We start from the raw sequence: 14,010 nt of genomic DNA, 5'->3' as shown, positions 1-14,010 counted from the left end.
AGGTTTCCAGGCCCCCTTGCCCGATGCCCAAACTTGGGCCGCCCAGCCGAGACCAAAGGTGCGACCCAGGGGACTGAGCCCGGGGCCGGCTGTGCGTCCGGACGGGCCGTCCCCGTACCTCCCCCACGCGCCTGGGCGCACAGCCCGGCGGGCGCCAGGCCGGGGCCCGGGCCTTTAGGGACCTGCCCCCAGCACACGTCGTTCGGGGCTGCTCCAAGGCCCTTGCTCACCTGGCCTGAGGACTGCGGCGGAGATCAGGAGGCAGAAGACCAGACGGCAGGAGGGGGCAGCCTCGGATGCCATATTCCTCCTCCTTCTCGGGGGAGGGGGGCACTGACAGAGTCCACGCCGCAGGAGGGGGCGTCGTCCCGCGCCCCGCGGTGCCCGCGCGCTCGCGGGTCCCGACGCAAGGGGCAGTCTCTTCGCCCAGACACACAGTCCCTCTGGGCTGTGGCGCTGCACCTTGGGCTTTCTGTCGCTCGCAACTTTCCACCTCCCGGGACCCCGACTCCTCCCTCCCAGTCAGCACTCGCCCTCGGTCTCTCCGGCCGCTCCTTCCCGCACCGGCGCCCTCTCTTTCCGCGAGACACTGGAGTAATAGGGAAAGGTGTTCCTGGTTCTTTTCGGCGGGTGTCTTCTTTTAGTTTCCTTCTCGTGCGGCGAGACTAATAATGGTAGTTGCAGCGTGCAAAAGGAAGCCCGGTGCGAGGGAACGGCCGGGGGCGACGGCGGGGCTCTGCGGGTCTCCTCAGGTGGCAGCGGCGGCGGAGGCAGAGCGAGCGGCGGCAGCGGTCTCCGGGCTGCTCTGAGTGGAGGGACCGGGAGGCGTGTGTAAGCGGCCTCTCTCCGCCTCCCCCGCCCCTCCCTCTTCTCCAGTCGCCTCTCTGCTTCCCCCGGAGCAGCGCGGAGCAGGTGGTTGGAGCGCCGATCCGCAGCCTAGAGGCGCTGCAGGACCGAGTCGGAGACGCAGCCCAGCGCCGGGACTCTGGCTGGTGGGGGAGAACCGTGCGCCCCAACCCGAGCGCGCCAGGGGGCGGAGCTTCCCGCTCGCGGAAAGTTCCGCCCCCTAGGCCACCCCCGCCAATCGGCAGGCGCGGGAGCCGCGCGCGCCCGGCTGGGTCTCAAGGAGCGACACTTCCCGTGGCGTTACCCGCGCCGTCACCACGCGGCCTCTTCCCTCTGCCCACGCAGCCTCGCCAAGCTTGGAAAAGTCAGACTGCTCTTTTCTTGCCCCCAGAAGCCCCACCCACTGCCTCGCTCATCCAGGACTTTCCGCGCTGTTGCTGCCTTCTCTCCTGTGATGAGCAGTGGGGCAGGGCGCTTTGGGTCCAGGGACGTAAAGGGGTAGGAGAAATGGGAAAGAAGGAAACTCCTGGGAGCTAGCGGGGATAGCCGCTGGGTGTCCCGGGCCACCCGGGTCCTGCCCTGACTCTCCTGTAGCTTTTCAGACTCCGCCGCCCCTTGTAAGCCCCTGGCTCTGGCTCTCAGCCTCCCTTCCAGGCAGCCCACCCACCGCAGTTCGCCGCTCCGTACCGAGAAGAGCGTAGCTCTTTTTCCCCCGGGGCAATTAAATCAGGAATTTGTAGACCTTATTCTGTCACTGATTTTCCCAACGTCTACAAATCTAGAGCGCGCGCCGCTGTTACTTCGAATTAAGTGGTGATTTTTTTTAAGTGACAAACAGAAAATCCTCAAATTACTCAGATTAAAAGCCAAGCTCCTCCTGGCGCGTTCCAGAAAGCCAGGCGCCCCAACAGATGGACAGGCGTCTCAGGCAATTTTTGAAGACTGAACCACCTCCCAAGGCGGAACGTAGGGGAGCCTGTGTGGCTTTCAGATCAGGCACAGAGCTCGAAGGAAGGGTTTTCTCCAGAACGCCGAGGTGGAGCTGTGGAACCCTAAAGGGATTCTAAATCAGGGATGAGCGATCACAACTCTGATCCCCGAAGCGTAAGAAAATTTTGGTCCCTGAGACTCCTCTCCCGGGGTACTAAACAGTCTTACGTGCGTCCCAGGATCACCCTTGTGTGGGGGCTGATCTTCAACAGGGAATAGCAACTAGTAACAGTCACGTCCTGGGCTTCCATCAAAAGGCTGGGAGTCGCCAGCCAGATGGGGGTTAGGGTGTGGGGATGGCAGAAGCTGAAGGGAAACAGAACCCTCGCATTCCCACCCCCTCCGCACGCCAACACGCAGCTTGTGAATCCTTTATCTTTCCGTGCTCGAAACTACTGAGCTTCCTCTTCAGCTGTGATTTTTCTCAAAAGCCTGCCTGTCTTGTTTTCCCGGTTCTCCTTACAGTAACAGTATTCTAAGGTAGAGAGCTCTTAATATTTTTACTCTCAAATTTAGTTGCTCCCCTTGGGTTTAACATCAACAAGAAGGCTAATGCTAGAAAGCAAACACCTTTTAGCTCTGTATTCTGTGAGCTAAGTTTGCCTGGACTGTTAGCATTCCCATGGGATCCTGCAGACTCCCATTTGGGAATTGTTTTTCTTCTAACTGTGCCTCTAAATGGCTTGTGTTAGAGCACATCATCCTAACGATTTGTTTAACCTGAATCTGCAAACTCTCTATCTGACCTTTGTATTTGGGGTGGGAATTAATAAGCCTAATTGTTTAAAAGTAGATTGGTGAAACAGAGACTGTCTCTGATACTTATTAACCGTGTGGTCTTGGACAACTCAATCTCTCTAATCCTCCAATGATACCGAAAGTGCTAACTTCACAGGATTGTGGTTGAGATTAAATGAGATCACAGAGATAACTAACTGATGGATACAGAAGGCGCTAGGGCTTTGGGGGTGTAGACAAAGCCTTTTTAGAATTCGTGTTCTGCACTTACTCAGTGAGTGACCTTGAGCAAGAGTAAGTCTCTCAACACTGAAGGGTGATGTCACATTACAATACCACTTTCAAAAGTGTGCAGCTAAATTGGGTGAATATACATTATGTGAGTTAAGGATATTGAACACACTGCAACTCTGGAAGCACCTGATTATATGTACATATCTCTGTGTGTATAATAAATATATTTATGTATAATCCATGGCTCCTAGAATTCCTTTTGGAGAACAATATGTTCTAGTTTAGGAAGATGACTTAATAGCCAGTTGGGATAATAACTCTAAAGATTGTTGATGGTATATAGCTAAAACCATAAAAATAATGGTAAAACTGCTCTGTAGTCAACAAAATCATAAAAACTGCAATAATAATTTGACAGGGGAATGTGGCAGGACTCTGAAGAGAGAAGGAAAGAGGGCTCAATCATACAAGCTGGAGTTTGGCATGGTTAAAAGCCTGTAAATATATTTTAATTAGTTTATTAGCAAGACTTATTGAGAACTTATTGCATGTTGGGTTACTCAGCAATTTATAGGAATGAATGGACATAATCCCCTATGAAAAAATTTTATGAAGTAATTATTATTTTCATTTTCATGTTACTCATGAAGGAACAGATATTCAAAAATATGAAGGAACTTTCACAAGGTCACACAATGATTCACAGAAATGATAAATCCAGACTTGTACCACAGGCACTCTGCTTCTAGAACTGAGCTCCTGGTAACCTTTGCTCATCAGTGTCCACTTTGCCCATTAGAGGTGTATAGCTATGAATTTGTGCTTTTAATATAAATTCCTGCATCTTTCCAAAACTTTAATAAAATAGGCTTCCCTCAAACACATTTTCCTTGAGGAAATTAATAAAGCAGTATACTCAATTTGCATGGGCGACGTGTGGTGCATATGAGATGACAAGACCTTTTCTAAACTGAAATAATGCAGCATAAGCAAGAGTTCAGAGTTAGAAACAAACATTAAAATGTAAGCTCCACAAAATAATACAACGAAACAGGAGTATATGCCTTTCAACATCTAGGTAATGGAAGATTGGATCCATCTTACTTAGTTCTTAAGTGGATGAGTGTTTCCAGCTGCCATCTGGATGGCACTCACTCTTGTTACAACCGAGGATACATAGTATCCCAATGATATTTATCAGAGAGTTTAGTCATGCATCAGAGCCTCGTGATGGGTACTTCTGACTGCAGGAGGTAAAATGAATAATGTTCAGCCAGGGGAGAAATATTTCATGTTACCTGGAACATAAGAAGAGCTTTGCATTTTAAATATAAAAGAATGCATCATCAATCAGGACAGTATGCTCCAAGCAGTGACACAGCACAGTAGGCAGATCCTACTTGGGGTCTGTTGAGACCAGAACTCAGGAGCCCCAGTGTTCAAGTCAGGACCCTTTGCCCTGTACTAAAACATTATGGGACAACATAGCCAGTTAAGGCATGTGAGCATTTGAAATATGAAAGTGATTTTTTCCCCAGGTTAGCTTAAAAGATTTCTGACTAGGGATGTGATTTCACCAAAGATGATTTTGGAAGCTGAAGACATTTGCTCTTCAACACCATATGTCATAGTGTTTTTGTGTGCCCCCCCCCCCCCAATTTTTGAACAAAACTGCATGCAATTCAACAACATTTGGCTCGTGTTCTTCACCTTGTTCCTCCCCATTGGTGAATACGTACATGTAGTCATACTTTGCAAGTAGATAGAGCACTCCAGCCACATTTTAAAGTGAATTCTATGTAGTGAGAAGGAGTTCTTTATAAAATATGTACCCGCACACAAACTTGAATTTATAAGGGGTAATGATAAGAAGGGATGAAAGGGGTTCCATTGGCTCTTGAATAATTGAACTTGGATGAATTAAGTTTAGGAAAGCAAAGAAAAGGGATCAAGTCTTAGTCACTACAGTGAGGACTTTGGAATATAAATTGAGAAAACAATCTATAAGAGAAACTGGACAGTAAAAAAAAAAAAAAAAAAAGTCGCCATCACAGAGAATAAAACCCAAAGCCCAAAGCTGAGAATAAAAGATTGATTAGTAAAACTCCTAAGTGACTTTTCTAAGCAAGAGCCTGGGCTAATGCACTGATGACACAGATTAAAGTAGGGGCTAAGTGGGATTTATATTAATTCTTGGACGATATAAAACTTTTAAAGAGGAACAAATTACTTATGTATAAGATAAGACTTTTGCTTCAGGATCTAAAGCTTTTTTTAAAACAAACAAACAAACAAACAAATGCTTTCTAAAAATCACTTCTAGATATCACCATGAAGTGAAATGAGTATTTGACTTTCTAAGAATATGCCCATTGAATTTATCCTATAATGTCAATTGCTGATACTAATGTTAGTCATTGAATTAATAAAATTCTGTAACATATTTTCAATGATACTAGCTAATAAAGATATATCACTGGAGTTCAAAAGATCAAAGAACTTCAAAGTTTATGGTAAACATTAAGTTTTTGTTTCAGATGCTCAATGTCTGGGCACAAAAAGATGTTCGTTGTTATTTCAGTAGAACTAGAAATCCACTTAGTCATTTTCTTTCCTGTCCCAGACATGAGCAATGGGAAAAGAATCTAGCTAGGAAATTTGACTATGAAACTTACACCATATAAAGTGGATGTCAAAAACTCTTAGTATATCAAAACTCTTAGTTCATTACTGATTTCAGTAGATGCATAATAATACAATCACAAGGCATAACAGTCTGGGATTACCCTACAACTTGAGAGTTTCTCCTCAAAGGTCACAGTATATTTTCAGCTTTTTAACTGAACTAAGTGTCTCACTTAGGTTTTTGGAAAGTAGAAAATGACTCAGAGTATGGTTATTCATATGTTTGATGTCTTCAAAGAAACTTGAACTTGATTAAGTATTTTCAAGATGTCCCTTACTAATCTCTATTAGCCTTGTCAGATATTTACTAGTCATTGTGATGAATAATAATTCCATTTAGGAATATGAGGTGAAGATATAGTAATGGTAAAACATAAAATATATTTTATATTTAAAACAAGGAAATCACCATGGATCTAATGGACTTCTAGAAAGTCAAATTAATTGTGTATAAGGCCCCAGTTACACATACTATTTTCTCCTAAAATAAATAAGATAGTTGAGTTCACAAGAAAGTATTAAGAAGCAATTCTTGGATAAATGTATAATCCTTGAAGAGAAAAGACTTGTTAATTAGGAAAAAGGATTAATAACACTGAATCAAGGCTCATTGATTATGTAATATAAGAAAGAACTTTAGAATCCTAGTGCTTTTCAGGGCCTTACAAGTAATTTCAGGGGCAGACATTTAGCTCAATGGTTAAGATTCCTGCATCCCATGTGGTTACCTGGTTCTTGTCCCAACTCCTCTTCTAATCCAGATTCCTTGCTAATGGGCACCCTGGGAGGCAGCAGGTGATGGGTCATATACTGGGGTCCCTGCCACCACCTCTAGGAGACCCATGATTGATACCAGGTGCCGGCTTTGTCCTGGCCCAGCCCCCAGCTGTTGCAGGCATTTGGGGGAAGGAAACTTTCGTATAAAATGAAAATTTAAAAAGAGTGATTTAAATAAATGTTATTAGTGAGTATTTGAAAGTAAACCTTCTTCTAGGATAGGGATGACTCTGGTTTGATTCAGCTACAAAGATCTCCTCAATATTCCTAAATATACCTAATGCACTCACATCTCTGGGACTTTGCTCTTTCTGTTTTTGCTACCTGGAAATTTTTCCTTCAGCCATTAATGTGACTGGCTCCATCACTTCTTTTAATACTTTTGCTCAAATACTTGTTACTCACTCTTATTGAGCCTTCCATGAACAATTATTTAAAATTTAACTCCCTAACCCCCAAATTCCTTACCTCTCTTTCCTGCTTCACTTTTCTCCATTATAATCTATCAGCCTCTAGCATAATATGTACTTAGTTTAAGGATTTTAATGATATACCTTTCTTTGCTATAAACAATGCTCAATAAGTTCATATTTTTCATTTGTTTTATCTTCTGCTTTATGTCAAAAATAGACACAGAGCTGGCACATGATATTTGAATAATAGTGAAGCCATGAATTCATGATAATATCAGTGAATAATATGTTATAACGCAAAATAATTAATAAACTGATAAGATGGATCTGTTTTGGCTGAAGTTTGATGTGTAGCAAGAGGTTCACCACCTCCTGTAGTCAGAAAAACCACTGAGCTAATCTAAGTATTTTAAATGACAGATGAAGTAATGGAGGTCCTAAGAGCCAACCGCTTAACCAGAATTCACTGTTATGGTACCCTTCTTGTTTAAATGCAAATATAGCGCTTTCAAGTAGAGCAAATATACAAGACACTCTGTAACTTTTAAGTCAAACTCTAGGAATAATAATAAGATCTGATGTATATCAGACAGCATTAATCAACCTCAAATGCATGCATTTATAAAAACTCTTTTCAGAGCAAACATTCTGAGTAATGTTCTATATAACATTTCACTAAGGCATGATTATAGATGCAGTACCAATATTGCAGAGTCTACAGACTTAGTTCAGTATTAAAGGTTTTAAGCCTCAATGTTCTTTATACTTTGTTCTCTACAGGGTGAATTTGGCAAAGTTATAACTCTAAGCAGTGTATTCCACAAACATAGATGATTCATAATGTATTCAGCTAACAGAGCTTTAGGACAAATATTTAATTTAATTTAATGTCCAGCATTTTAACATTACATGGAGGTGTTTAATGTGTTTAGTTTTCTTTGTAAGGGCAAGAAATTCACTTAATAATTGATCTCAAGGTGAAAAGATTGTGAGAAAATGCAAAACATATTAAAGCAGCTGTATAGGCCAATGTGCAAAAACATTTATAAACATATACATTCTTTCAACAAAACCCCCATAATCTGTGTTGTGTTCTAGCTGTCAAAGAGGTAGATCAAATGCTTTTGGCCATTATTCTGGTTTTAAAATTCTATTAATGCTAGTTTATTGATACATCTTTCAAGTCAAATGACTTGTCTTATTATAGAGAATGACACCCAAGTTATAGGGTGAAATAGTCCATCCAGTAGCGGGAGATAATAGCAGGGAAGAAATGAGGTAGAAGATGACACAACTGCTACTGAGGGAAAAAAGATCTGAGTAACTAAGAGCCACCTTCTCAATGAGGCTAATTGGTATGATCTCTACTTTGTGTACCCTTTCCAAGCTGATCCTTGATATTTCTTTGCTTTAAGGGTTGAATTTAGTGTCCATTTAATCCTGAAATCAATAGTTGTGTCAGCCCTGAGAAATCTAAGGTATAATCTGAATCATGCACTATTTTAAAATGTCTTTAAGTCTAAAAAAATTAATTCAGAATGACACTCTTTGGAGATTCTTTTCTAAGTACATTAACCAGTTTTTCTATCTTGAGATGGCTCTTCTCCATCCACATAAATTCCTGATGTGAAATTTAAGATGAAAAATACTTATTCTAGTATTAACCTGTCCTTCCAGTTTGAAAATGATGAATGGCTCCTTTCTCCTTTCCCCTTCTCCCAACTTAATACCCTGTCTTTTGCCTGCTTTCTACAAACTTAGCATGAACTCATGATAATTTATGAATGAAGGAATGAGTATATGATGGTCTGTGTGCCAATGAAAGAAACAGATGTCCAAAAAGTGATGAGTCATAGATCATAGAAACAAAACAGAATAAATTAACATATCTTAAAATATTGGCCAAAAAGAAATTTACCTCTCACTATGTCCTCATCCTGTCTGCCATTCATATTTTTAAATCAGGGAAATATTATTTGTATAATTCTAGCCAGCCAGTCAGCCAGCCAGCCAACAAGATTCTGTCATTAAGTGAGAATTTTTACTATGGCTTTTGTAATTGTCAGGAGATTTAAAGTTAAGAGTAAGAAAAATCCAACTCCATTCAGCTTATCCAAAAGAAAAAAAAAGGAGAGGCGGTGACTTAACAGGTAAAACTGAGAATTTCGAAAGCATGTATATATTTAGACATAGCAGGATCCAGGCATTTGAGCAAGATTGTTAATATTCTTTGTCCATCTTTCCATATCTTAGCTTTATAGGCCTTTGCTTGGCTTTGACTATTTTCTCAATTTCCTCTGCTTAGCTCAGCTGCCTCAATACAGAAAAGATGGCTATTTGAACATCTGAGTCTACATCCACAAAATTGAGATCATAAAGGAAAGGAGATCCTTTTACCCATGAAAAAGTTTTGCTTGGCTCTGTCACTTCTTGTGTATTTTACTGTGAACAATAGGATCCCTTCCTGTAATTGGCCAGGCAGTCACATGTCCTACCTTGCAATCAGGAAGCAAGTGGGCACCATGTTGACAGCATCTCAGACTCACAGAAATGGGAAGCCATGACCCAGCAAACAGACAATACCAACAGATATGTACTTATTTTTCCTTGTATTATTTTGCATTGATTCTAAACACCAATATGGCTCTCCATCTGCACTGTGCACAACGAGACCTTTTGGTTAACAGAGGGAAAAAAATATTTGGAACATGGGAAACCTAGTTTTATTCTCATCCTTTTCTCTTTTAGGAGGCTATATTTGTTTAGAGGAAAACAGAAAATTATTTGTTAAATAGCATTTCCCTATCCAATCTATGGTCTAATTATGTGAGGAATGAGGGAAGCACTGGTATTGTTTTATGTTTAGAAAGATGTGAAATAAAGTGAGGAAATAGATATTCTATTGTGTTTGCAAATATACTTACTTCCTCTAGATACAAAGTCAATATAAGGTACACTCAGACAATCTGATGGAATAAGCAGGTTTTGAAGGTGAGTACTGAGTAACTCTTTTCAAATATATTTGCCATATTTTTTACTAAGGCTCTTTGTCCAGCAATATATCACTTTGATCAGCCTGCTGTTGTCCTTGCCATAAGGAAAGAAAAAAGAAGATAAATAGCCAGAAATACATATTGACTAATCTTTTTGATTCATCTAGCCTTGATTTGAGCCTTTTAAGTACGATTTCAGTTTTAGCAGTCACTAAAACAAGTGTCTGCCAAAAGTTTCAAACAGTATATGTCAATATTTAGGCCTTCTTTTCAAGAAAATAGTTAATCCATCAGCATGGTGATTCTTAAAGCTAACGCTGCCCAGCAAATCCTAAATCCATCTTTCTATTTCGTCTAATCACCATTACCTCAATCTTCGTGTCTTCTTTGAATATAACTCACCTAACCTCCACTCAAGCCTACATTCGTTATCCTTTCTCCAAAAAGCACTCCAAAATCTTTTCACCTTTACTTGTAAAATGCTGTCCCAGCATCTCTTCCTGCATGCTACAGTAGTGTGCTGGAAGCTCTCTGCAGTTGGCTGCAGAGCTCTTCCCCACACTGTCTCCGGTGATGTCATGTTGGCAGCTTGAAAACTGTCAATTTGTAGTTATGTACTTTCTACAGACATTGGAAATTGCCAACACTACAAATCAGAGCTTTCCTTTATTTCCCTTTTTAAAAAGTTGGCTGTTTAGCACTTTATCAGCCGCTGCTGTCCATGGGACTGACTTCAGCATTCCCTAATCACTTTAATAGTTGTAGCCACACACAGTGTTTAAGAACCTGAGTTTAGTGTCAGATAAACCTGAGTCTGATTCTGGCTCATTTACTTAGCATTTGTGCGACACTGAGCAAAGTATTTTACCACTCCACGTCAGTTTTCTCATAAAAAATGATACATGCGGATAGCTGCTGGCAGAGGAAAAATCTGAATAACATTAGCTGTTTCTCCAATTGCCTTTTATTCTTTGTGCCTAGACCATGCAAAGTTTCAATTTGCTGTTTCTGGGTGCATATTAATGTCATTTGTATTTGCTCCTTCTTTCACCATACAACCCTCATTTCTTAGAAAGTATCATCGTAATATTTAGCTTAGTGTGTTTGTCAGACAATGAATCCACAATAAATGCTACTTTAGGATAATTCCAGTAGTATAGATAGTCAAACAGTCAGGGATGTGTGCCTAGTGACGCTTGAAATGTATTTAATGGAGGATAAAAGCAGCAATAGCTACTGAACAGAGCACTGGATGAGGAGCAAGGATATGTAGGTTTCAGTCTCAGGACATAGCATATAAAAGCTGTGTGAGCTCTGGGATCAGGCAAGTCTGGTTCTGAATCCCTGTTCTGTCTCTAATTATCTGTGCAGCCTTCCCCAAGTTACTGACTTCAGCTTACTCCTCTGTTGAATGCAGTTAAGAGTTGCTTTGTATTTATCCTTAAAAATTGTTATGGGGGTCAAATGTACTGAAAGATGCTAGGGTGTGTACAGAAGTCTGTGGCTGTTACTATTATTATTATTTCTCTAGTTAATTTCATGTTTTTAATCTTCCTAAGTTTCATGGACTTGAACTATACAAGTAAAGTTAAGAGGCTTAGTCTGGTTCTCTCTTAAGAGGCCTTCTTATTTCAAATAAAATTCTTTGTGCCTAAAGCCTTTTATCCTAGAAACAGAAGCCTCATGACAATATTCTTTGGACAACAAAATTCCTTCTTTGCAATGTCATGACTCCTAGCCCAGTCCCTCATCATATTTCACATCTGTACATCAACTTTAGAAATAGCATCGTTACATCTCTCATTCTCTAGATTTTCCCTGGTTATCCTAAGACAGACAGACAAATAGATATACATTCATTCACATGCAGGATTATGTCACTCCTTGCTTTAAAATCTCTGCTGGAGTCATTGAATAAACGTCATTTTGAAGGCTACACTTTCTGGCAAGATCTCTGAAGTTCTTGACCTTCTTATCTTCACTTTTATGTTTGCCCATCTTTAGTTTTGGATCACAACCCTCCCGTGCACTCCGCTGCACTCACTATTTCCTACACATACCTTGGCAGCCTTCCTCAGCAGTGCCTTCACAGACATGGCACCTTCAGCAGGAAATGTACTTCCCACTCTTATCCCTTTGTTTGCCTTGGGTATTCCTACTCCTATTTCAAGACCCATCTCCTATGTCAAATTGTCTCTTAAGCCTTTCCTGATTCCCCCAGGCACTGTTAGTCACTGCTGCTTCTGTATTTCTAAGGCTATAGCACTTACCTCTTTGATATATTTATCTGTTTACAAGTCTGACTTCACCACTAAAGCAGCGACTCCTTAGCAGAGATGTGCCACATGTCTGGAGTCAGACTGTCTGGTTTACAAATGCCTGCACCAACACTTGTTAAGAGTAGAGACTGAGGAAGCTGCTCAAGCCCTTTAATTCCCAGCTTTCTCACATATAAAATGGAGCTTATAATAGTGCTGATCTCATAGGATCCTTATAATAATTAAATATCAAAATGTACATATGATATAGCCCAATGCCCATTTTAAGGACTCAATGAATATTGTCAAGAAAAATGGTGATGATGATGATGATATTATGACGACAACTAATGGCAGAGGGAGAAGAGAAAGTGATGTATTTATTCTCTCGGTTCTCAGGCCTTCTCACAGTGCTTGGAATCTAGTCAGTGTGCAATACATTTTTGTTGAATGAGTGATTGCTGATACTCTGTGAGACTGTACAGCAAAGCTGAAATGTCTAATACCAGCCTTTTCTCATATCTGAATTAACAATGTTGAATAAAGTTTTGAGATGCCAGAAACCCAAGTGCTGGTGGGGAAAGGAAGGTACATGAGGAAAAAGAAAGCAGGGGAGAGAGAAGGGTAAGAACTGTGCTGAGGATGTAGCCTAGAAGTCAGATTATCCTCCTTCAAGCTCTGAGCATTTGGGTTGTTTTTATTACAGGGAATTGAAGCAGGCTCTGGGGGTGGGGGGGGAGGGGGGCGGGCAATGAAGATGTGTGGATTCCAATTCTATAGAGAGGCCCCACCATAGGCACCAACTTCAGGTCTAAGGGCAGTCAAAGCAAGACTCCTTTGATGTGCTCTGAGAGCCTGCAGGCAAAACAGCAACCCAGCAAGGGGTTGGAATGCAAGTGGAGTGGAATGAAAATGTGTGCTCTTTTTACACTGGGAGGGGTTGAGAGAGGGAGGGACAGATCTCACTATTAATTGAGACCTTGGACTAGAAAGGACTGGAGCATTGGGAATGGAAGTCCAAATTAGTGGAAGAGTAAGTATACGCTAAAGGCATTTAGGCTGATGGAAACCTTACACACAGAACATAATATCTGAGACACATGTTTTCAATTGATCCAAAAGACGAATGGAGCGTTAAGCTTTGGCTGCAGTGAACATGGTGTAGGAGAGAGTAAATTGAGGAAGGAAGAATGGGGAAGATAGTGAGGGAGATGTTGCTGAATTCATTTAAAGAAGAGGAAGAAACACATGCTGTCTTGGTTTTCATTAAGTAATGGAAGTTCCCCAGGATCGCAACGAATTCCTTTTTGGGCTCAGTGGAGGAAAAAGCAAATCAGAAAACAGAATATCTAGAAGACAAATAGGAAAAAGTCTCTTTCCTCTTCTGTGTCCCATCCCCTTGCTCCCCGGCCCCCTTCTTCAGTGGAGTGCTTCCTGCAGCCCCAGATCCCGTGGGCAAAGGGTTCTGGTTTTTTGTTTTATTTTCCCGTTTCTGTCCAAAGTATTGCACCCTTCCAGGCTGCAGCTGCTTGCGGTTGCCTCCATGCCCCGGTAGGGTTGGGTTTAGCCCAGCAACTGCTCAGGTTAGGAAGCTGGGTACTTCGCCTCGGGTCTCCCCGCTCTTTTCCCAATGGTCACCTGCTCTCCCGGGGTCTACGAATCCGGCCCCGGGAGGAGGGGTCGCTGATATTTCTGGGAGTTGGCAGTGTCCCAAAGGGTACCACCACCCTTCCCCTTCAAGAAACATTTTCCTTGAGGAGCTGAAGAAAGCGGTCCTGCATCCCGAGGAGCAGAGACGGCTCGCCGGTCTCACAGGACTCAGGATGGCCGGGTTGGCGGCGCTGTAGCTGGGGACGCGCGCACTCTCCGTTGCCTTGTAGAGGCGGGGACAACACCTGCCCCCGGTATAATTTGGTTCCCGCCTCGCGCGACAGAGCTCGCGGTCAGGACGTGGTCCTTACAAATCGTCCTGGGACTCTGTTCCTCCAGAGGAAAGGCCACAGTCTGCCTGGTGGATCACATGGCGTTGACTCATCGTGTCGGGGAGGGGGAAGAATGACCATCACACACATGAGT

The 14,010-nt window shown here is 42.3% G+C and overlaps 1 protein-coding gene across 2 annotated transcripts in view; it reads right to left on the bottom strand.

The window, feature by feature from the left end:
* ALCAM (activated leukocyte cell adhesion molecule) overlaps positions 1-1,014 on the bottom strand; it is a 209,886-nt gene extending 208,872 nt beyond the window's left edge. For both annotated transcript variants that reach the window (XM_002716725.5, XM_008267007.4), the window contains exon 1: positions 231-1,014. In XM_002716725.5, coding sequence (XP_002716771.2) covers positions 231-303 — 73 coding nt within the window. In that variant the 5' untranslated portion in view covers positions 304-1,014. The remainder of the gene's footprint in view (positions 1-230) is intronic.
* Between the last annotated feature and the right edge of the window lie 12,996 nt (positions 1,015-14,010).

The sequence above is a fragment of the Oryctolagus cuniculus genome, chromosome 4, assembly GCF_964237555.1.
Source record: "Oryctolagus cuniculus chromosome 4, mOryCun1.1, whole genome shotgun sequence".
Lineage (NCBI taxonomy): Eukaryota > Metazoa > Chordata > Mammalia > Lagomorpha > Leporidae > Oryctolagus > Oryctolagus cuniculus.
Note: the sequence above shows the minus strand (reverse complement) of the source record. Positions and strands in the feature narration are given on the sequence as shown.